The sequence below is a fragment of the Myotis yumanensis genome, unplaced genomic scaffold, assembly GCF_028538775.1.
Source record: "Myotis yumanensis isolate MYYU_CA2020_CCGP unplaced genomic scaffold, mMyoYum1.0.hap1 SCAF_1, whole genome shotgun sequence".
Taxonomy (NCBI): Eukaryota; Metazoa; Chordata; class Mammalia; order Chiroptera; family Vespertilionidae; genus Myotis; species Myotis yumanensis.
Genome location: NW_027223752.1, coordinates 120,556,277 through 120,580,291, shown reverse-complemented (window position 1 = coordinate 120,580,291; position 24,015 = coordinate 120,556,277). Strand labels below are relative to the sequence as shown.

The 24,015-nt window shown below is 36.5% G+C and overlaps 1 protein-coding gene across 4 annotated transcripts in view; it reads left to right on the top strand.

The window, feature by feature from the left end:
• The window catches only part of KLHDC1 (kelch domain containing 1), a 114,456-nt gene that overhangs the window by 66,892 nt on the left and 23,549 nt on the right, over positions 1–24,015 (top strand). For all 4 annotated transcript variants that reach the window (XM_070431470.1, XM_070431454.1, XM_070431463.1 and 1 more), the window contains 6 exons: positions 5,146–5,224; positions 6,938–7,021; positions 15,566–15,649; positions 16,097–16,155; positions 18,861–18,973; positions 21,056–21,128. In XM_070431470.1, coding sequence (XP_070287571.1) covers positions 5,146–5,224; positions 6,938–7,021; positions 15,566–15,649; positions 16,097–16,155; positions 18,861–18,973; positions 21,056–21,128 — 492 coding nt within the window. The remainder of the gene's footprint in view (positions 1–5,145; positions 5,225–6,937; positions 7,022–15,565; positions 15,650–16,096; positions 16,156–18,860; positions 18,974–21,055; positions 21,129–24,015) is intronic.

The window sequence follows — 24,015 nt, the reverse complement described above, 5'->3', positions numbered from 1 at the left end:
TCGTTGTTGTTGTTTATCTGTTCTTTATTGATTTGATTAAAATGTGCCTACATGTACTTTCCTCTGTATTTATCCTTTTTGGGCTGTGCTGAATTTTTGGAGTTGGTGGCTGTATATCTCTCATCAATTTTAGAAAGTACTTGGTAATTATTAAATATTTCTTCTACACATTTATTTGTCTCTCCTCCTTCTGGGACTCCTGTTTCATGCACATTATACCATTTGAAATTGTTCCAAGAGCTTGGGCTCCTTGTCCCCTTGCCCCTGCTCTTTTTTTCTCAATGGTTTAATTTGGGATATTATTAATTTGAGATCTTTCTTTTTTAAAAACTTGGTTATCTTTTATTGACCCTATTGACCTGTCTGCAAATTCACTGATATTTTTCATTGCCATGTCCACTTATAATAGACGAGATAGGATTCCTATCTAGAGAATTCTTTATTTCTGACATCTTATTTTCCACTTTCAGTATTTCCATTTAGTTCTTATTTTTTCTTATATTTTTTTACTGATTTCAGAGAAGGAGGGAGAAGGAGAGAGAGATAGAAACATTGGCTGCCTCCTGCACATCCCACACTGTGGATCGAGCCTGCAACCTCGGCATGTGCCCTGACCAGGAATCGACCCATGACCTCCTGGTTCATAGGTCGACGCCCAACCACTGAGCCACGCCAGCCAGGCCATTTAGTTCTTTTTCATGGCTACATGTCTCTGTTGAAATTATTGAGTTCTTCCTGCATGTTGTCCAGCTTTTATAAACTAGGTTCATAAGCATTTTTATCATAGTTACTTTAAAGGCAGTGTCTAATTCCAGTATTTGGGCCACCTTGGTGTCAGCTTATATTGATTCTCTCCTCTCTCAATCATGGGTCACTTTTTTTGTCTTTTTGTGTATCTTATAATTTTTTTCATCATATACTAGACCAGGGGTGGGCAACCTTTTTGTGAGTGCGTGCCAAAACCAGCAAAATCTCTGACTTAAAATTCTTCTGCGTGCCAACCCTAATTTTTTGAGAACATGTTACGCCTACTTGATATCTCTTAAGGTGTACGTATGTGAAGAACCTTGAAGAAATAATAAAATTTATTTGAGCGACAAAAACACAGTATATAATGATGAAAAATACATTTATTTTTTAATGTATACATGTACACTGATAGTCCGACAGAAAACTTTATGACTCTGTTTGATATTATCAGTGGGACTTTTGCTGCTGCATCACTGATGACAGAGATTTTACATCAGGTTTATATTTCGTGACCTTCAGAGATATGCACGAACTACTACTTTCATCCGTCAGGCTACTCCTATTAAAAGACTTAACAAAATTCATCACTGAGAACAAAGATTCACAAGCGTATGTGGATGAAACCAAAACACTGGTCGGATCTAGGAAGGCAGGGAGAGTTAAGGCAGAGGCATAGAAATTGCTCTTCCCCTCTCTCGTCAATCCATGTCTATGGTCTTTAAGATAACTTGTTATGTAAAATTATTTATTTATCTAAGATGCACCTACACTGAATTTATCTGAAAAATAAAAAAGTCGATATTAAGAAAAAAAATGTAAATGGAAGATTATAAGAGAGGGTTTCACGTGCCAGCAAAAGTTACTGGCGTGCCATGTTTGGCACGAGTGCCAGGGGTTGCCCACCCCTGTACTAGACATTCTCTGTGAAAGAATAGTAAATATTGGAATAAATAATACTTATCACCAGAAAAAGAAATGCCCTTCTTTATTTAAGCTGCTAGTGTGAGTTGAGTCAGTATACTAGTAATCTGTAGTTGACTTGTGTTTGGGCTGTGTTGTAACTTTAGTTTGATTCAATTTTACTATTAGTTTCAAATTTTTGAGGCAGGATCAAGACTTTCCTTTGTTAGAGCCGCATGTTTGAGCATTAGAGATCACCCAGAGATTTTCAGCTGAGCTTCACAACTGTGTTTCCACCTCTCTGAACTGTGGGAGATCTTTCTGTGTTGTTAGCCTGATTGGTAGGTCTTCAAGTCACTAGGGAGTTCTCTTTGCTCTCCATTCCCACCTCATGCTTTCTGTACCTTGGGAGGTCTCTTTCAGCCTTGCACCCCCTCCTTTGGCCTTTTGGGGGAAGTCACCCTGTATGCCATAATGGCTTGGCGTACTTCTAAGGTGTTTCCTTCAGATCTCTGCCCTGATCCCACACTTCGGAGGAAAACTCCAATTGCCTCAAGGTTTGCTCATCTCTCTTTTGCTTCCAGCTGTTGTTAACTAATCATGAGCCCTCTCTGATGACTATGCAAAAGAGTTGTTGAGTGGGTTAAAACTCCCACTGTGCCTGAATTTTTTTTATTATTTTTTTAATTCTTTTTAAAAAAAATATTATAATAAGTATTACAAACGGTATTACATATGTGTCCTTCCCCCCACCCCCCGCCGCCCTTGACAATCCCCTGCCCTCCCTTACCCCCCAGTGTCTTATGTCCATTAGTTATGCTTATATGCATGCATACAAGTCCTTCGGTTGATCTCTTACCCCCCTCCCTCCTGCCCCCCAACCCTCCCTGGCCTTCCCACTGCAGTTTGACAATCAGTTTGAGGCAGCTCTGCCTCTGTATCTATTATTGTTCAAAAATTTGTAATGGTCTTTATTATCCATGAATGAGTGAGATCATGTGGTATTTTTCCTTCATTGACTGGCTTGTTTCACTTAGCATAATGCTCTCCAGTTCCATCCATGCTGTTGCAAATGGTAAGAGTTCCTTCTTTTTTACAGCAACATAGTATTCCATCGTGTAGATGTACCACAGTTTTCTAATCCATTCATCTACTGATGGGCACTTAGGCTGTTTCCAGATCTTAGCTATGGTGAATTGTGCTGCTATGAACATCGGGGTGCATATATCCTTTCTGATTGGTGTTTCTGGTTTCTTGGGATATATTCCTAGAAGTGGGATCACAGGGTCAAATGGGAGTTCCATTTCCAGCTTTTTGAGGAAACTCCATACTGTCTTCCATAGTGGTTGCACCAGTCTGCATTCCCACCAGCAGTATGTGCCTGAATTTTTTAAGATTCTTATTTACTGTGCCAGTCTACATGTGGCTGTTAAAATTTTGGGTTGTTTCTTGTACAGTGTTTTCTATATTGGATTCTTCTTCCTCTTGCTGTTACACCAGGAATGAAAGCAGCCACGAATCTCTTCTCTTCTATTGAAAGCTCATCATTTCCTGGAATTAGTTCCTTTTTTTTTTTTTATTATTTTTTTATTTTATTTTTTTTTTATTTTATTTTTTATTTTATTTTTTTTTATTTTTTTTATTTTTTATTTTTATTTTTTATTTTATTTTTTATTTTTTTTATTATTTTTTGCTTAAAGTGGAATTAGTTCCTTTAGGTCTTTTTGTTCCTTTAGCACTTTGACTTTTTTAAACTATGGTTTTGTAGTTTATAGTCATTCAGTACTTAATGATGGGAATGCATTCTGAGAAATATGTTGTTAGGCAATTTTGTCATTGTGCAAATGTCATACAATGTATTTATACAAACCTAGATGATATAGCCTACTGCATACCTAGGCTATTTATAATAATAAAAGTGTAACATGCTAATTAGACCAGACATCCTTCCGGACAACCTTCTGGACAAAGCCGCGGCAGGCGGGGGCCATGGCAGAGGCAGCTGCCACGATGGTGGGGGTTGAGCCCCTGCACGAATTTTGTGCATCAGGCCTCTATTCCTATATAATAAAAGCCTAATATGCTAAGTGTCCAGTCGTCCATTCAACCAATCAAAGCATAATATGCTAATGATATGCTAGGGCCACTCAACCACTCGCTATGATGTGCACTGACCACCAGGGGGCAGACAGTTGACCAGTCGCTATGATGTGCACTGACCACCAGGGCTAGACAGTTGACCAGTCGACCAGTCGCTATGATGTGCGCTGACCATCAGGGGGCAGACAGTTGACCGGTCTACAGGTTGCTATGATATGCACTGACCACCAGGGGGCAGACAGTCAACTGGTCGACCAGTCGCTATGACATGCACTGACCACCAGGGGGCAGATGCTCTGACCGGTAGGTTAGCTAGCTATTGGGGTCCAGTCAATCGGGACTGAGCATGACGGGTTGGACACACCTTGGAGCCATCCCGCAGTCCCTTCCTGGCTAGCCAACCTCTCCAGCCCTGATCGTGCAGCACTGGGGTCTCTCGGCCTGGCCTGCGCCCTGTCGCAATCCAGGACCCCTGGGAAGGTGTTGCAGAGCTGGTTTAGGCCCGATCCCTCAGGCCAGGCTGAGGGACCCCACTGGTGCACAAATTCGTGCACCGGGCCTCTAGTATGATATAACCAACTGCTCTTAGACTACAAGCTTGTACTGTGTGTTACTGTGTAAAAGATATGAGATTAAATCAAGCACAAGAGAAAATGATGCAATTAAGAGACTACATAAACAAAATATGTATGAGGCTGCTTCCAGCATAACATGGCATTACCGTTTTACAACATTTTTAAAAAAATATATTTTATTGATTTTTTTTTTTTTACAGAGAGGAGGGGAGAGGGATAGAGAGTTAGAAACATTGATGAGAGGGAAACATTGATCAGCTGCCTCCTGCACACCCCCTACTGGGGATATGCCCGCAACCAAGGTACCTACCCTTGACTGGAATCGAACCCAGGACCCCTTAGTCCGCAGGCCGACACTCTATCCACTGAGCCAAACCAGCCAGGGCACAACATTTTTTTAAATAATTAGAGTACACTCTGAAATAATGATAGAAAGTATAGTAAATACATAAACAATAACATAGTTGTTATTATTATCAAGTAGTATGTACTGTATATAATGTACGTGCCATACTTTTGTACAACTGGCAGCGCAGTAGGTTTGTTTACACCAGCATCACCACAAACATGTGAATAATATGTTGCACAATAACATTATGTCTGCAACATTGCTAGGTGATATAAAATTTTCAGCTCCCTTACAATCTTAGGAGCCACTATCATTTATGCAGTTTGTCATTGACTGAAATGTCTTTATGTGGCACATGACTATATCTGGCTTATTTAGGTTGTTAGGGTGAGAGAAATTATCTCATTCAATTGTCTATGAACAAAGTGGAAGTAGAACTTCTAAGTGTCTCCTTTTATATTTGTTTTTCAGATTAATATATTTTGGTGGCTATGGGTGTAGGAGACACAATGAACTCCAAGACTGTTTTGATGTTCATGATGCATCTTGGGTAAGAGAGTAATCACCATTTACATTTTCCTCTAATTTAGTGTTTGTTATCTTAAAGTTTTTAGAAATAATGAGCCCACTCTCTCATTTTCATTTTATATAGTTGACTATGAAAAAAAAAGTGTTCTCTTTTGAATTTGGATTCAATTAGAGGAAGTTCTCTCACCTTCATGGCTACTGAAAGAGTAATTTCTTTTCTTACATAGTTAATCACTTATACCTATTGAAACACAAGTAGAGGCTTCTGTTAGACAAGTAGAGGTTTTAGCGCAACTGAGAAAAACTTGCCCATAGGTAACCAGAATGGCTATTGCTGACATATACCTGCTTTTAGATATGTGTACTAGAACTAGTTATAACTCTTATTCAGGAGTGAGTGAGTAGAGATATTCATTTCCTAGTTAATCTTACTGGTTAGAGAATAAACTATAATTAATAAAAGTAGTCCTAATGTATAAAAATGAAATATTTTAAAAGATAACTTAAAAAAATTGATCCCCCAAGATACACAGTAACTCTTCAGTTTTACCTATTACTAGCATACATTATTATTGTACATTATTAGTGTATATGAACATTTTGTGTATATCTCTTTGTGGGTATTTTTAAAATTTTCCATGTCTTTACATTTTTTTAGCTTTTAATATGAAATATGTTTAAAGCTTTGCTACTTATAGTATTATTGATAATTTTCAGAAATAAAACTTCCCATTGTTTAGATCTATTTTTACTCATCAGTGAAATCTCTCATTTTTTTTCTCTCTTAGTACAGTTAGGCTAATGATCATGTTCTGAAATTTTGGGTGTATAGTGGATTTTTTTGGTTTAGATTTTAAACTAAGTAAAATTTTTAGTTTGACAAGTCCTGACAACAATGATGTGTTTCTCACATACAGATAAATCTGGTATAGAGATAAGCTGCAATAGAGGATTTTAACAATCTGGAAGATTCTAAATACAATATAACTGCTAAATCTTTGCTTTGATGATATTTTTGTCTCTTAGAAGACAAAGAAGAAAGTGAGCAAATTTTACCTATAAGAGCAAATTGCTTGGTTAAGTAGAGTGATTGTAACTTTTTTGAAAAAGGATTCATAGTCCCCTAAAGTTTGTAATAGCAAAGATTAGGGATTCTAAGCATGTACTTTAGAAAAACAGATTTTAAAATATAAATATCCTCTGTAATGTTATTTTTATTTTTTAAGATTTTTATTTTTAAGATTTTTTTAGAGAGAGAGAAAGGAAGAGGGAGAGAGAGAAATATCAATGATAAGAGAGAATCATTAATTGGCTGCTTCCTGCATGCCCCTTACCGGGGATTGAGCCTGCAACCCAGGAATGTGCCCTGATCAGGAAGCAAACTAGCAATCTTTATGTACATGGGATGATGCCCAACCAACTGAGCCACAGCAACCAGGGCTGTCCTCTGCAATTTTAAAAGAGACAATCCTTTGAGGGAATTGGAAAATTGTTAACAAGTAAATTATGACATCCTGCAAGCGATACTATGAGAAGAGAAGTTGCTGAGTGATACTGCTCTGGTCTGGGGACCACACTTTGTGAGCCACTGCTGTATGCATTAGCTTTATGACTATGGTAACAGCTGTATTTTTGTAAAAGTGTCTATTATTTAACCCGTAAATATTCAATAAAACTATAACAATAATCTAAAAGTTATAAAATCTTTTAAATATTAAAAAAAAATTTGTTTTAGGAAGAGCAGATATTCTGGGGATGGCATAATGATGTTCATGTATTTGACACAAAGACACAGAATTGGTTTCAACCAGAAATTAAAGTAAGTAATATAAAATGTTATTTTTATATTTATTGATACATTTAAAATACATTTTTATTGTTATTTGGATTTTAATAATTGAGTTTGTAATCACATACACAGGGTTTCTCTTGAGTACTATCACTAATACTATTAATTTTTTATCGCATATTTTTTTCCGGATTAGTTAAGGGTTTTCTAGAAAAATCTTGTAAAGAGGTGGTGGTGTAATCATTATTGTTTACCTACAAGTGTGATGCCCTGATTTAAGGAAGGTTATTTTAAAAATTCCTTTTGTAAACCAAGTTTAGGATTTGTAAAAACCCATGTTTTCTAAACCCTTGAAATCAGGGCTATATGCAATTGTAGCATGGCAAAAATACATTATTAATATTCTTTCATATACTTGTAAGCAAACAGAAATCCAATTCGTTTAAGCAGCAGTGAATTCTCACAGCTGGGAAGTATATTATGGAGGAGCTCACACAGTGGAAGAAAGCTGTGGGGATCAGGAACTGGAGCAAGTTACTCAACACCAACACTTTCCATCTCTCTTTGTCTGCTCTTCCCCATTTCTCGTTGTATGCTAGCTTTATTCTGTTTACTGCAGACTGGATGGCTCATTTAGGAGGGATTATGGCCCTGGGCACACAAGCAGTTCTTCCTATTGGTGCTAGAAAAGGACTGTTAGTTCTAGAAAAGGACTATGGCTTTATGTGGGCATGTTCCCACTCTTCACATCAGTCCCTGTTGCCAAGGGGATGATTGGCCAGGCCTACCCTTGGGGGAGCAGGGTATTGTGACTGATAAACTCACCAGAACTATGCAGAATGGAATGCTGAACGGCCACAACTAAAATTGTTCGCTGTATGCATCCATGACTGATATTCCTTGGAGTCCAACTTCTGCTGATGTAAGTGATCAGAGGTCCAATGAAAAATAGCAAGTGTTATAAGAAGTGTTAACACCCTTCTCTGCATCCCGATTTTCCACGCAGTGCATTTCAGGTTTCCAGGGCTCTTCTGTTCTCCTCACCCCATTTCTAACTTTAGAACTGATTAACTGTCAGTCATTTATACTTGTTGATTGGCTTTTCCTTTAGTTGGCATTTGAATTTTAAGATTTGTGTCTTTTATTAGTTAATTAGAAGCATTTTATTGCTGTTAAAAAATTTCATGTCAGCAAACAGGTAAAGAGAAATATTCCTTAGAGAATAAGCAAGGGGCTGGAACTGGTGAAGATATATTTTTAGAATGTGTTCCTGTGAATGAGGTAGCTGAGGTAGCTTATAATCAGTTCATTGGACTCTTTCCCTGACTCCTCTCCCACCTTAATCCATATCCGTCCCCTCTTCCTGCTCCAGCAGAAGCACATGACTTTAGCACATGACATTGGCAAATGATGTGATTTTAGTCAGTACTTAATATTTTCACTGTAATTTTCCTGAGGATGTCTTCAAACAAATTTCTATATTATTTATATTATACCTGAAAGTTTTCCAACATGGTTAAAGCTGGAATCTGTTTTCTTTATTTTTTTACAGACATTCTTAAATTAATTTATTATTCCCAAGTATCTGCACCAAAAGGCCAAGCAACATGGTAGAGGGTATCAATTATTGCTGTTGAAGTTGAAAAAACTAAATTTGCATTTTTGGGGTATTTTTTTCTCTTTATTTTATTTTAGTTCTTTTCCATCACCATTTATCCCCTCTATGCCTCCTCCACCTCCACCCACCCCCTACCTGAGTTTGCATTCTAATTGTGTCATGAAAGACCTGTGTGCTTTAGACAAGCCATTTAGTGTGTCATCTGTAAAATGGAAAGTTGGAAGTGTTTTCCTTCATGGGGTCTTTACCTCTGTGAGAACAATATACTAGTAACAGGGATCTTTGAATTATTTTCAGTATTTCAAACAACCTAATAAACATTGTGCATTACTTATGCAGTTAGGCACACACATTAATACAAATGTTATTTCTTTGTTTTTGTTTGAAATTGTGTGAACTCAGTTTATTCAGAAGCTTTGGTTTGCTTCTAAATGTATTTTATGTTAAAAGGAGAAATTCAATATTTATTTCATAATAAATCCTATCTAATAAGAGTAATATGCAAATTAATCATCACTCTGACACAAAGATGGCAGTGCCCATAGCCACAAGATGGTGGTGTCCAGTCCTCTCAGCCCCATTGGAGTCCTCCAGTCCTGGGGGACGGCCGCTGAGAGCAGGGCCTGCTTGGCCATCGCCCGTGGTGACCCAGGAGTGGCCAAGCAGGCCCCCCAGATCGTGCACAGCAGGGCCTGCTTAGCTGTCGCCCGCACTGACCTGAGAATGGCCAAGCGGGCCCCGAAGACAGCAGAGAACCATGGGGAGCGGGCCTAAGCTGTCAGTAGGACATCCCCTGAGGGCTCCCGGATTGGAGAGGGTGCAGGTCAGGCTGAGGGATCCCCCCTGCCCCCCCGTGCACAAATTTCATGCACCGGGCCTCTAGTATATTTATAGTAGAAGAATTATTCCAAATTTCAGATAAGAGATGGGCTAATAATGACAATATTGTTTTGCTGGAAAGACTGGGAACCACAGCTCAAATGGTTCTCTCTCATTTATGTAAGTATTCTATAGGTACTATCTGAATTATTTCTTACCATGTTGACTTTAGCACAGTTACTAAATAAACCTGAGAAGTCTAGGGAGTTATGATATTGGATGTAGAGCTTAAGTTTCCTTTGCTCACATTTGGTAGCCAATGAGCTGATAATGTAGGGTTCTTTCAGAACTTGGAATGAAATACATACACAAAGACACCCACCAGGAACACATGAAAATTATGCATAAAATTTTTCTTCAAATCTTATTCATCTACTCATTACACTCTCCCTTTTCCCACCAATCCAAAACTTCTCTGAAGTAAATATCTAATATATTTGTTCAAAGAAAAGTATAGAGAAGTATTACCAGTTATTGTGAAGAGTTTTAGTAAGAGATAAAGTACTATTAGTATAAGCCAAAAAATGAAATTTTTATTGTGGCATTTGAAGCACCAAGAGTTCTGGGGGACAGATTTAATTTTTTAGAGTCTCTGGGATCATCACACTGTGCATTGCTCACTTAATAATATTAACTTTGTGTGTGTATGTGTGTGTGCATGTGTGTGTAAGAAGGGGGAGTGGAAGGAAGAGGGGAGAAAGAGAATCTTTTAAAATGTCATTTTAAAATCCTTATTTTTAAGCTAAAACTTACACAAAATATTATTTTTGCTAAACAGTCTCAGGCATTTAAGAAAAATGCCTTAAAAAGTAAAGATCTGTGTGAATAAATTTCATTCTCTTTTTAAAAAAATCCTCACCCAAGAATATTTTTCCATTGATTTTTTTAGAGAGAGACTGAAAGACAGAGAGAAATATTGATGTGAAAGAAACACATTGATTGGTTGCCTCCTGCACAAGCCCTGACCAGGGCCCGTGTCAGGGAGGAGCGTGCTACCAAGGTATGTGCCCTTGACTAGAATTGAACCTAGGACCCTTTGGTCCACAGGCCGACACTCTAGCCACTGAGCCAAACTGGCTAGGGCAAATAAATTTCATTCTTGAAGAGTATAGTCATACCTCACAGGTATTACAGATTTCAGACCACTGTAATAAAGTGAATATTGTGATAAAGCGAGTCACACAAATGTTTTGGTTTCCCAGAGCATCTATTATAGTTACACTATACTGCAGTATATTAAGTGTGCAATAATATTATATCTAAAATACTTTATATCTAAAAAATACCTTAACTAAAAAATACTTTATTGCTAAAAAATGCTAACCTTATGTGAGCCTCCAGCAAGTTTTAATCTTTTTACTGGTGGAGGGTCTTGCCTGGATGTTGATGGCTACTGACAGATCAGGACTGATCAGGTGGTGGTTGCTGAAGGTTAGGTGGCTGTGGTAATTTCTTACAACAAGACAACAGTGAATTTTGCCACATCAATTGACTCATCCTTTCATGAATGATTTCTCTGTAGCATGCAGTGCTGTTTGATAGCATTTTACCCAGAGGAGAACTTATTTTAAAATTGGAGCCAATCCTTTTAAACCCTGCTGCTTTATCAGCTGAGTTTATGTAACATTCTAAATGCTTCGTTGTCATTTCAGCAGTCTTCATAGTATGTTAACCAGGAGTAGATTCCATCTCAAGAAACCACTTTGCTCATCCATAAGAAGCATCTGCTCATCTGTTAAAGTTTTATCATGAGATTGCAGCAGTTCAGTCCCATCTTCAGGCTCCACTTCTAATTCTAGCTCCCTTGCTGTTTCACCACGTCTGCAATTACTTCCTCCACTGAAGTCTTGAACCCCTCAAAGTCACCCATGAGGGCTGGAATCAAACTCCTCCAAGCTCTTGTTGATGTTGATGTTTTAACCTCTTCTCATTGATTACAAATGTTCTTAATGGCATCTAGAATGGGGAATCCTTTCCAGAAGGTTTTCAATTTACTTTGCCCAGATTCATCAGAGGAATCACAATATGGCAGCTATAGGTGTATGAAATGTATTTCTTAAATAATTATTCCTTCAAGGGCTGCAGAAAGGATGCTGTGTTAGCAGGCATGAAAACAACCTTAATTTCACTGTACATCTCCATCAGAGCTCTTGGGTTACCAGTTGCACTTTCAATGAGCAGTAATATTTTGAAAGGAATCTTTTTTTTTTTTTTAATGCCACGTGAGCTCCTGGCAGCCTAGAGTCAGGAGTAGCTTCCTTTTATTTTTTAAAAAATATGTTTTTATTGATTTCAGAGAGAGGAAGAGAGAGGGAGAGAGGAATAGAAATATAAGTGATGACAGAGAATCAGCCTCCTGCACACCCCCTACTGGGAATGGAGCCTACAAGCAGACATGTGCCCTCATGGGTATTGAACCGTGACCTCCTGGTTCATGGGTTGGCACCCAACCACTGAGTCACACGGGCAGGAATCTTTTTTTTCTGAGCAGTAGGTCTCAACAGTAAAATTAGGCTTAAAATAGTCAGTAAACAATATTGTAAACAGATGTGCTGTCATCCAGGCTTTGTTGTTCCAATTATAGAGCACAGGCAGAGTAGATTTAGCATAATTCTTAAGGGTCTTAGGATTTTCAGATAGTCAACAAGTATTGATTACAATTTAAAGTCACCAGCTGCATTTAGCCTGTCCTTCGAAGCTTTGCAGCCAGGCATTGACTTTTCTCTAGCTAGGAAAGTCCTAGATGGCATCTCCTTCTGATATAAAACTGTTTTGTCTACATTGAAAATCTATTGTTTAGAATAGCCACCTTCATTAAATATCTTAGCTAGATTTTCTGGATAACTTGCTGCAACTTCTACATCAGCATTTACTGCTACACCTTGCCCTTTATGTTTTGGAGATGGCTTTTTCCCCCTTAAGCCTCACAAATCAACCACTGCCAGCCTTAAATTTTTCTTCTGCAACTTCCTCACTTTTTTCAGCTTTCATAGAATTGAAGAGAGTTAGGGCCTTGCTCTGTATCAGGCTTTGGCTTATGGGATGTTTGGTCTGCTTTGATCCTGTCTCTAGATCACTAAAACTTCCTGAATATCAGCAATAAGAACATCTCACTTTTTTTTTTATCATTGATGTGTTTACTGGAGTAGCTTTTTCAATTTCCTTCAAGAACTTTTCATTTTCTTTTCTTTTTTAAAATATTTTTTTATTGATTTCTGAGAGGAAGGGAGAGGTAGAGAGAGATAGAAACATCAATGATGAGAGAATCATTGATCAGCTGCCTCTTGCATGCCCCCTACTGGGGATCGAGCCCACAACCTGAGCATGTGCCCTTAACCAGAGTCGAACCCAGGACCCTTCAATCTGCAGGCCGACGCTCTATCCACTGAGCAAAACCAGCTAGGACAAGAACTTTTCATTTTCATTCACATCTTGGCTAACTGGTACAAGAAGCCTAGCTTTCAGCTTCTCTCAGCTTTCGATCTATCTCTGCTTTTGACATGCCTTATTCACTAAGCTGAGTCATTTGTAGCTTTTGATTTAAAGTGAGAGGCATGTGACACTTGCTTTCACTTGAACACTTAGAGGCCATTCTAGGGTTCCTAATTGGCCTAATTTCAATATTGTTGTGTCTTAGGGAATAGGAAGGCCTGAGGAGAGGGACAAAGATGGGTAATGGCCAGTCAGAGCAACAGTCAGAACACACACAATATTTATCTGTTAAGTTTGCTGTCTTACATGGGTGCTTTTCTTGGCACCTCCAAAACAATTACAACAGTAACATCAAAGATCACTGATCACAGGTCACCATAACAAATCCTATCTAATAATAGACAAACATGGTAATTGACCGTACCTTCACTGCGCCTCCCATGGGCCAATCAGCGAGATATGCAAATTAACCGCCAACAAAGATGGTGGCTAATTTGCATACTGCAGGCAGGGCGGGACAGCGCCATCCCGCCTGCCCCGCCACCATCCGGGCCTGCTATCTGCGACCCAGTGCGGCGGGTGTCCCGTGTGTGACCCCACCTGGGGCGGCGGGGCAGGGAAGCGAATGCTTGAAAGTGGCTCTGGCCGGAGCGAAGGCCTGGGTCCTGGGTGCCTGAGGAAAACCGGTGCCGGCAGCCAGGGGAAGGGAAAGCCTATTGCACGAATCTTTATAATAATAATAACACTTGGATTGCGGGAAACGAGTTAAGTCGGCTCGCGTGAATTGCGCGTACTCCGCGGGAGCCGTCTTAACTCGGTTCATATAGATTTGCGGTGGAGTGCGGGAAACGTGTAAACTCGGGCCGATTGTAACTGCGTATTACCAAATATTTGTTTGTTTGCCGTTCACAAAGATACCTACCTGCGTATGCGAACCGTTTCATACCCATTGGGGTAATAGGTATCATAAAAATCCCTTGTAAGTAGAGAACACCATGCAGGCTATCGATGGACATGAGAAAGCATACGTTACAGGCAATTGTCGGAAGTGGAAAAAAGAAAAACATTTTGAGAAGGTGTCGCGTATGTTCCGTTCATAAATTGCGCAGTGAGACACGCTACATGTGCAAATTTTGCAATATACCTCTACATAAAGGGGCGTGTTTTGAAAAATATCATACGCTAAAAAACTATTAATTTCTATTTGTTTTGATTTATTATGAAAATTTTATTTTAAACTTTAAAAATATGTGTATATTTTTAGGTAATAAGTATTTTTTTGGTTTTTCGTATTTAGTTTATATATATCGAATTATTTATGTACTGAATAGATAAAAAAATGTCTGTGATTGAATAAATTTTCATTTTTTACACAAGAAACCGAAAATTTCATTTCAATCGAACCCATACTTCAAAAGATATAGGCATTTTAAACTAACTCTGATTTTGCGCGGGAAACCTAAATAATTGCCCGCGCCATCTTATATTTTGGCGGGAAATTCACCCGACACCGTAGTGATAATAAATAAAAATAAATATAATAATAATAAAAAGAGTTTGAAATATTTTGAGACTTACCAAAATGTGACACAGACATGAAGTGAGCAAATTCTGTTGGAAAAATGGCATTGATGGACTTGCTTGATGCAGAGTTGCCACAAACCTTCAATTTATTAAAAAATGCAACATCTACAAAGCGCAATAAGGTGAAGCACAATAAAACGAGGTATCTTACTATTTAGAGCAGTGATTTTCAACCTTTTTCATCTCATGGCATGCATGAACTAATTACTAAAATTCTGCAGCACACCAATATATATATTTTTTGCTAATCCTACAAAAAAAATTTGGTATAATTTTGATCCATTCACACCCAGACATCTATTGTTGTGGTGACTTGTCATTTTTTCCTCATTGATTTTTAGAGAGAGAGTAGAGGGAGGCAGGGATCAGGGGAGGGAGAGAAACATCAATGTGAGAGAGACACATCAATTGGTTGCCTCCCGCACATGCCCCAACCAGGGTTGGGATCAAACATGCAACCTCAGGTATGTGCCCTTGACTGGGAATCAAATCCACCACCCTTTGGTGTGTGGGCCAGTGCTCTAACTACTGAACAACAGCTGTTGTCATTTTTTTAAAAAACAAGTAATCCTTTAAAAAAAATAATATATTTTTAAAATACATTTTTATTGATTTTAGAGAAGAAGGAAGAGGGAAAGAGAGAGAATCATTGATCGGCTGCCTCCTGTAAGCCCTACACTGGGATCAAGCTTGCAACCCAGGCATGTGCCTTGACTAGAATCGAACCCAGGACCCTTCAGTCCACAGGCCGATGCTCTCTCCACTGAGTCAAACCAGCTAGGGTGTCAGTGTTTTAATTTCATAATCTAAGAAAGAAGAGGTCAGTGTCCCTGGCTAAAAAGTCAGGTATTGCATGTTTTAAAAATTCTTGTGGCATACCAGTGTGCCTGCTGCGGCACAGTGGTTGAAAAGCACTGATTTAGAGTGGAATTGACATTAGGCTTTCTAACGGAATCACAGAGGTAATGGTGACTTAGCAGTCAAGTATTTTTCATTCTAAGCATAAGAATGCGATTTCACAAGTCTCAGGTTTTGCACTGTTTTCTGCTCTCTGCTTGCAGGGTGGAGTCCCCCCACAGCCACGAGCCGCACACACGTGTGCAGTTCTTGGAAATAAGGGCTATATCTTTGGTGGACGTGTTTTGGTTAGTATGATCTTTTTATGTGTGATGCTTCTTATAAAATCATATCCTCTGAATTTATAGAACAACTGAACATTAAAAAAATCTAGAAATGATAGTGTCCTTCAATAACTTTTATCTTCTGTTCCCAAACAGACCATAATGAGTAATCACAGATAAATCACATTTTAATGAGGAGAATCCTTCACTTTAGTGTATTATTAGAAAAGTTTCATTTCTTATCATCTAAATCCTGTTAGTTTAAACTCATTTCTTCCTTTCCCCCTTGACACATTAATTTGATAGCTCTATGTTAACTTTATTAGTGCTAAGCATTGTTTCCCAATATATAAACTTATGATGTTAAGTAAAATAGATATAATCTACTTTTAATAGAAACTATTTTAAAGACAAAATTTTAGCTTATGAAAGATGTAAAACACTGACCAGTTTAACACACTTTTATTTTAGCAAACTAGGATGAATGATTTGCACTATCTAAACTTAGATACCTGGATTTGGTCTGGAAGGTAAGTATGAAATGTGTTTGTTTTTACCTATAGGCATTTCTGTGTGTGTCTGTATATGTGTGTGCACCATAATCCAAATTGGGGTCTCTAAAACTGAATTATTATATTTTTCTCTTCAGATAATATGTCTAAGCAAAGACTATATAGATTAGAGTTTGTTTTTTAACCCAACTACATAAAACATGAGAATACTAGCAGTTGAAAATTGATTATGTAAAAGTACTGGTTTTATATACTATGTTCTTTAGGACTGGTCAGTAGAAGAAATAAAGGAACAGTTGAATAGGGTCATCACAGGTGAACAGATAATGGAGTGGCTAAAAGTCAGATTTTATTTATGGTTCATAATCTATACTTAGCAATAGAATAAATATGTTTAGCTATCAATTCATCTGTTCATGTAATGAGATGAACGCAGAGCTATATATTATTTCAAAGTATAAATGCTATAAAAAATGAAACCACAAGAGTGTAAAAAAAAGCAGATTATCTATAAAATCTTGCATGGAGAAGGCTTTTCTAAAAATGATATAAACTCAAAATTCATAAATTAAAAGATAGGTTGACAAAACTACTTAAGAATTAATTATTTCTGTGTTAAAAAATATATCACAAAAATTAAAAGGCAGATTGGCAAATGCAAACAAAAAATAAATTAGAAGTAATATTTATAGTATTTCTTTTTTAGGTTTGTTTGAATTACATAGTATTTTTTATTTTGAATTTTTCTTTTTAATTTTTAAATTTTTTTAATTACACTATACATTTAATATTATTTTGTATTAGTGTCATGTGTTCAGCATAGTGGTGAGACAGTCATATACTTTATATAATATTTGTAGTATTTCTAACAGAGTGGGCTGAGATCTGCAAAACTAAGTCAGTAAAAAAAACAAAAGACAAATAATTCAATAGGGAAGTGGACAAAGAACATGAATGAGCAACTCATAAAAAACATATAAATAGGCAAAATTATTTTTAAAAGATGTTCAACTTCATAGAATATTAAAGAAAGGGAAATACTAGTAAAACTAGTTTTCGCTATCAGATAAAAATAATTACAAATGACCAGTGTGTGCCAGGTTGTAACAACATAATTAGAAGAAGTCTAATTTGGTACAGTTTTTCTGGAGGGTAGTCTGGCAATATGTTTAAAATAGAAAATGGAATTTCTACTTTGATCCAGAATTTCTCTGAAGACAATAATTGGACAAGTATATTTATGTGCGTGTGCATACACAAAAATGTTTATTGCAACATTATTTATGAAAACAAAAACTTAAGATCAACCTTCATGCCCACAAGTGGGGATTGTTTAAATCATAGTACATCTGCCCAAAGGGCTGCCATGCTTCCATTAGCAAAGGAATCTACTTCATGGAAATATTCTATGACATTCTAGTAAAGTGAAAAAAATTACAGAATGGAACATATCCCATTTATAATTTTTTAAAATATATTTTTATTGATTTCAGAGAGGAAGGGAGAGGGAGAGAGATATATATAGAGAGAGATATATATCAAACGATGAAAGAGAATCATTGATTGGCTGCCTCCCACAATCTGGGCATGTGCCCTGATTGGGAATTGAACCGTGTCCTCCTGGTTCATAGGTCGATGCTCAGTCATTGAGCCACTCCAGCTGGGCCCCATTTATAATTTTTAATAAATATATGCACATTAAAATCCGGAAACATATATACCAAATTATTGTTTCTTATTGCTGGAAAACAGGATTATATAAAACATTAAATATTTTTGTGGTTGAATGTTTTCTAATAAAAATGTTTTTTGTAGTAAATAAAAACAATAAATAAAAATATTTCCAGTTTAGAGAAAAGCAAATAACATCTTCTACAAATGGCCCATGTCCTTCTGGAGCATTCCAGAATACTGGAGAATGGTGCCTTCTCACCTCCTAAATTAGTTAAACTTCTGTGCTTATGTTTTTACTTCTGTTTCTGTTTTTTTTTTTTTTTTAATATATTTTATTGATTTTTCACAGAGAGGAAGGGAGAGAGATAGAGAGCCAGAAACATCGATGAGAGAGAAACATCGACCAGCTGCCTCCCGCACATCTCCCACTGGGGATGTGCCCGCAACCCAGGCACATGCCCCTGACCGGAATCGAACCCGGGACCCTTCAGTCCGCAGGCCGACGCTCTATCCACTGAGCCAATCCGGTTCCGGCCTGTTTCTGTTTTTTAAGGAATAGAACAGTATTTGTTTGTAACCTTTAGTAGAGTTTTTTTCCTGGATCTGGAATGGCTTGCATGCTTTTGTTTTGAAGCTAGAGTGAAGAGAATGCTTTGGGAAAGTCTACAACAAATAGACCAAGTAAAAACAACAACAAAAGCCCATAATACCATTGAGGAAATCTGCTGAAAACACAAAATTAAACATGAAACAACAGTTAAAGGTTATAGCCATGAAAATAATTATGTTGAAACACTTGAGGAAGTTGTATTGATTAACCAACAAGAATGATGCCGAGTATGCATTGTGAATTAACTGGGAATTAATTTTTAATCTGTGTTCTATGACCAGGTGGAATAGACACTACGTGAAAAGGTTGTTTAAACTCACCAAATAATTTTTAAAAAATTTTAAATTAGTGAGAGCAGTTTTTCCCTTTAAGATTATTGAAAACCATTTATTTTAACTAACACAGCACCTAGATTTTTATATTTATATTTTTGCCACAGGATTCCTATTACTGGAGAAAACCCTAAACATCGATCATGGCATACTTTAACACCAATAGCTGATGATAAGCTTTTCTTATTTGGTGGGCTAAGTGCAGACAATATTCCATTAAGTAAGTGAATTCATGTTTAGCCTACAGTTATTATCTTCTTTGTTCTAAGTTGTATTTTATACTTAAGGTATATTCCTTTTTTTCTGATTTTATGCTTTACCTTTATTTTATCCCCAACTATATGCTTGCACTGAGAATTAGAACTGGAAGACCCCTTTGCTTCTGTAGCCTTGGCTCTCGATGTTCTCCTGTTTCCTAGGTGTAGAGAAAAGGAAGGGTGGTTGAACCTAGGTGAATTAAAGCCCCTTTCAACTATAGTAGCCTACGATTCTATCTCCTCCTGATTTTTCATCCAGATGCTTATACTGTAGGCTGGAATGGAGATTAGAAGAGCAGCCTTTTCCAGAATGCTCTGGAAATATAAGGTGGGGAGGCCTGTTGCTTTTTTCTTTGTTCCCAAACTATAAAGGAAAGTGATTAGCTAAAATTTTTAAAACTCCTGTCACTGCTGATCCCAAAGGTTTTGAAATGCAGTTTTTCTTTCAGCAGTAAAATCACGCCATCAGGATAGACCAAGAATATCCATTTCTTAGTTTGACATGCTAAATGTTGTATACTAGTATTTTCTTAACTCAAAAGTTTTCTATGGCTACAGATGTTTTCGTTAAGATAACTTATATACAATGAAAACAATTTCTATAATCTTATATAGGATTTGGAAAAAACTATATTTTTTTCAACAAAAATTTATTGAGCATCAACTGTGTATATTGCAGTCTGCTGGCCAACAAACTCCAGAGGTTGATTTGAAACAGCAGTTTCTAGCAGGGGGTGTTAACTGTTGCAGAATATTATGCTTCTTCAGTTTTTGGACATTTTAATTAAAAGAGATTTGGAATCTGCCCTACCCAGGTTGGCTTAGTGGATAGAGCATTGGCCCACGGACTGAAGGGTCCCAGATTCGATTCTGATTAAGGGCGTGTATCTTGGTTGCAGGCCCTGGTCAGGGCACTTGTGGGAGGCAACCAACCAATCTATGTGTCTCTCTCACATCAGTGTTTTCTCTCTCCATCTCTCCCTCTCCCTTCCACTCTCTCTAAAAAAATCAATGAAAAAATATCCTTGGGTGAGGATTAACAAAAAAAAAAAAAAAGATTTGGAATCTAATAAAAAAGCTAACATTTACCCATTTCACTAGAGGTTGTTTAATATCATATCTTTATGAGCCGTTAGTGTTTTTATTTTCTTTTTAAAAAATATGTTTTTATTGATTTTAGAGAGAGAGGAAGGGAGAAGATAGATAGAAACATCAATGAAAGAGAAACATCGATTGGCTGCCTCCTGCATGCCCCTCATTGGGGATAGAGCTGCAACCCAGGCATGTGCCCGACTGAGAATTGAACCGGTAAACCCTTAGTTCATGGGTCGACGCTTAACCATTGAGCCATATTTGCTGGGCAGCATTATTGTGTCTGACTCCTATTTGCTGGTTTTGGTCTTTGGCCTATGGGGAATTAAGTGTCCTAATTCTTTAAAAAGTGTTTTTTTTATTTTAAATTAACTTATTTTGCAATTATAGTTGATATACACTATTATATTAGTTTCATGTGTAGAAAAAGTGATCATCCTGATAAGTATAGTACCCATCTGTAAATGCCCTAACTCTTAGTCCAGTCAATTTCCTCCTTTATAGATTCAGCTTAAGATGTGGTCATATGTGTCTTACATAATACTAAGAAATAATTTTTAGTTTTGTTGACTGTGATAATGGCATTGCAGTTATGTGACAAAGCTGTTGTAGGTATGTAAAAAAAATCAATTTTTTTAAAGTAATGCTTATTGAAGTATGTATGGGGAAAATGATCAGAGATTTAGAATTTGCTTTAGAATAACTGAATAACAACAATAATAAAAAGAAATAAGTGGAGCACATATGACAAAATTTGGATAGTTGTTGAGTCTGGGATATATGTGGGTCTATTGTTATGTTTACTCTACTTTTGTATATCTCTGAAAAATTTTATGAGAAAATATGCATACACATCAGATAGCTGCATAAAGATAGCATGATAAATTTGGATAAAAATTAAAATTTTATTCCAAAGACCTGGTCTTAATTTTTGAACTGTCACAATATTGCAGGTGATGGTTGGATTCATAATGTCATAACAAATTGTTGGAAACAACTGACATATTTACCTAAAACAAGACCTAGGTAAGTTTAGAAGTTGATAAATAGTAAAATAGTTAAGAATTTTTAAAGTATTAAAATATAGCACTGAATTTATAGTGTTTGCCATTAAAACCATAAATCACCAGGAAGGATGTCTTTCAAATAAGCTTGATATTACCTAAATAATTTAATTATCATTTAAATGATATCTGATTGTTAGAAATAATCTATTCAGTTTCTACCCATATTTGCATATTTGAAACTATTATTCTTTTAGGTAAATGCATAATCTTGCCTGATAAATATGAAAAGGCTTAAGAAATTGAAAGTATATAATGTTACTATTTTTAATAAGTAGACAAGAATGGAGTTGGCTTTAGCAATAGTTATTTGTTTATGGAAGAGGTTGAGAGCAATTTAATGGGGAATTTGCTTTTATGTTGATCAAGTAGATGGCAGGTTATTATTTTTCTATATTAAACTATCTTAATAATGTTTATTAATGTGAATTTTTTAAAAAACATGTTAGTTATTTGTGGTATATTATAGAGTATAATTTTCTACAAAAAATTGTAGAAACAATATACTATTATTAAACTACAAAGAAAACCACATTAATACTGTAATGCTTTTTTATTTTTATTTTATTTTTTTAAAGTATATTTTATTGATTTTTCACAGAGAGGAAGGGAGAGGGATAGAGAGAAACATCGATCAGCTGCCTCCTGCAACCCGGGCATGTGCCCTGACCAGGAATCAAACAGGTGACCTCTTGGTTCATGGGCCAATGCTCAGCCACTGAGCCACACTGGCCAGACTCTACTGTCATTCTTATTTTTTTCTAATTTGATTGATGGTATAATAAAGATATATTCATAAAAAATTCAAGTTTAGCACATTATAATTATTATAGTTAGTAATAGATTTTATTCTTTTTCATGCCATGTATTTCAGTTTTTTTCTATAGATTATTTATACTAATGTGAAGTCAACTTAATGACATGCATTTCAGTAATTTAATATATAACAAGTAACTTGAGAAAAAGACCTGAAAATATTTAATATATCTCATTTTATATCTCTATATTAATATGCATAATATATTTAGAGTTTATCATAATTATATATATATGATTCTTATATTTTTATATATAAAAATTCATTGGAATATATTACTTTAGCAATTCTGGATCTTTTGTAATGTGTATTTTAATTTAAAGAGTTTTATATTAAGATATAGGAGCTCAGAATTCTAGTCCTTGCTCAGCTACTAGTTAGCATTTTGGCTTTGGGAAAGTCACTTACGAAACTGAGCATCATTTTCTTCATCTGTGAAATGAGGGACTTGGATTAGATAAGCTCTTTGTTCTCTTCCATTTGCTTGATTATATGAATGCATTAATTATAGACTAAAGTGGTAGTAAGAATGTTTAATTTTTAAATTGCTATTTTATATTTAAATCCTTAATGATTAAAGTAATACAACTATAAACAATAATATACTAGTTAGAACTGAGCTATGTAAAGAGATTTTTTTAATTCAGCTTATGTGTCATGTAAATAATATGCTTTATTAGCATGTTTAGGTGATAAGTTTAGAGCAGCTGTGAGAGGACAGAAACTGTCAGTCTGTAGAAAAACATCAGGTTGCAAGCTAGATGTCACCAAAATCCAGGCAGGAAAGGCTTTCCAGTGTTCTCCGATGCTGCAGTCCAGGCCAGAGTTTCCATAAGGCAGATAAGACAGAGGCAGAGCTATCTTCAGGTATGAGGTGAGGAGGAGAACAGGTGGGATACAGTTTAGTGTAAGGAGAACATATATGTGTGTATATACTAATTTTTTTTATAAAAGTGAGAATGACTTAACATCTATGTGCATTTTGTGCAAACTTTTCCAAGCTATAATTTGAAATGTAAGCTGCCCAATTCTCCTCTTGTAATTCTACAGCAGGTTTCTCAACTTCAGCACTATTGACATTTTGGACCAAATTATTTATTTTGAGAGGCGTCCTATGCATTGGAGGATGTTTAACAGCATCTCTGGCCTCTACCCACAAGATGCCAGTGGTACTGCCCCCCACCCAACCTGGAGTTATGATGACCAAAAATATCTCCGTATATTGTCAAATGTCCCTATGGGGACAGAATTGCCACTGGTTGAGACCCTACACTGTTGCTCTCTCTTCTACAGGTCTCACCTTAGACAAAACGATGCTTGGTTGAGAAGCCACCTATCTAGCCATATCTGATCCTCTGTGTAGATAGCTGTCAGCAAAGAACTTTCTTAAATGTCTAAAAGATGTCTAACCAGGTGTTGGTCTTCAGAGCCTTAGGTACTATTGTATCCCATGAGCATTGCCAAGGTTATGTGACCTTCTCTCCAGTAAGTTAAGCTATTCTTTCCCACATATGAGGACTTCATCATATTCTATCTCCTTTACTCAATCTCTCTTCCCGTCCCCTTTTCTGACCTCACAACATAATCTGGGTGTTACGAATGATTAATATCAAAGCATGGTCTAACATACAAGTTGGAGAATTGGGCAGAGTATTTCCCAAACAAAGTCTCTACTGACTCAGTTCTATCCTGGGTCCCCAGTGCTTTTGTCATTGCTTGTGTCATGATTGTTTGAGGAAAGGAATTGATTTAACAAATTGTGCATAATCCCACTGTTTGCACTTGTGGAAGTTAAGTAAAAGGATTAATGTGCTAAAAATAAGTTATGTGATAATAAAATAAGTAATTAATGTAATTGTTTGTAGAATCTGTTGCATCAGCAATTTGGTGTGTTAAGAGAAGTAATCAAAGTACTCTCAAAATCAAATCAATGACTTTATAAACCCTCAATTTATCTTTTAAAATTGAGAAATTTATGAGAGTTTGAGCCCCGAGAAATATTGAACTTTTTAAAACCATAAAACTGTTCTTG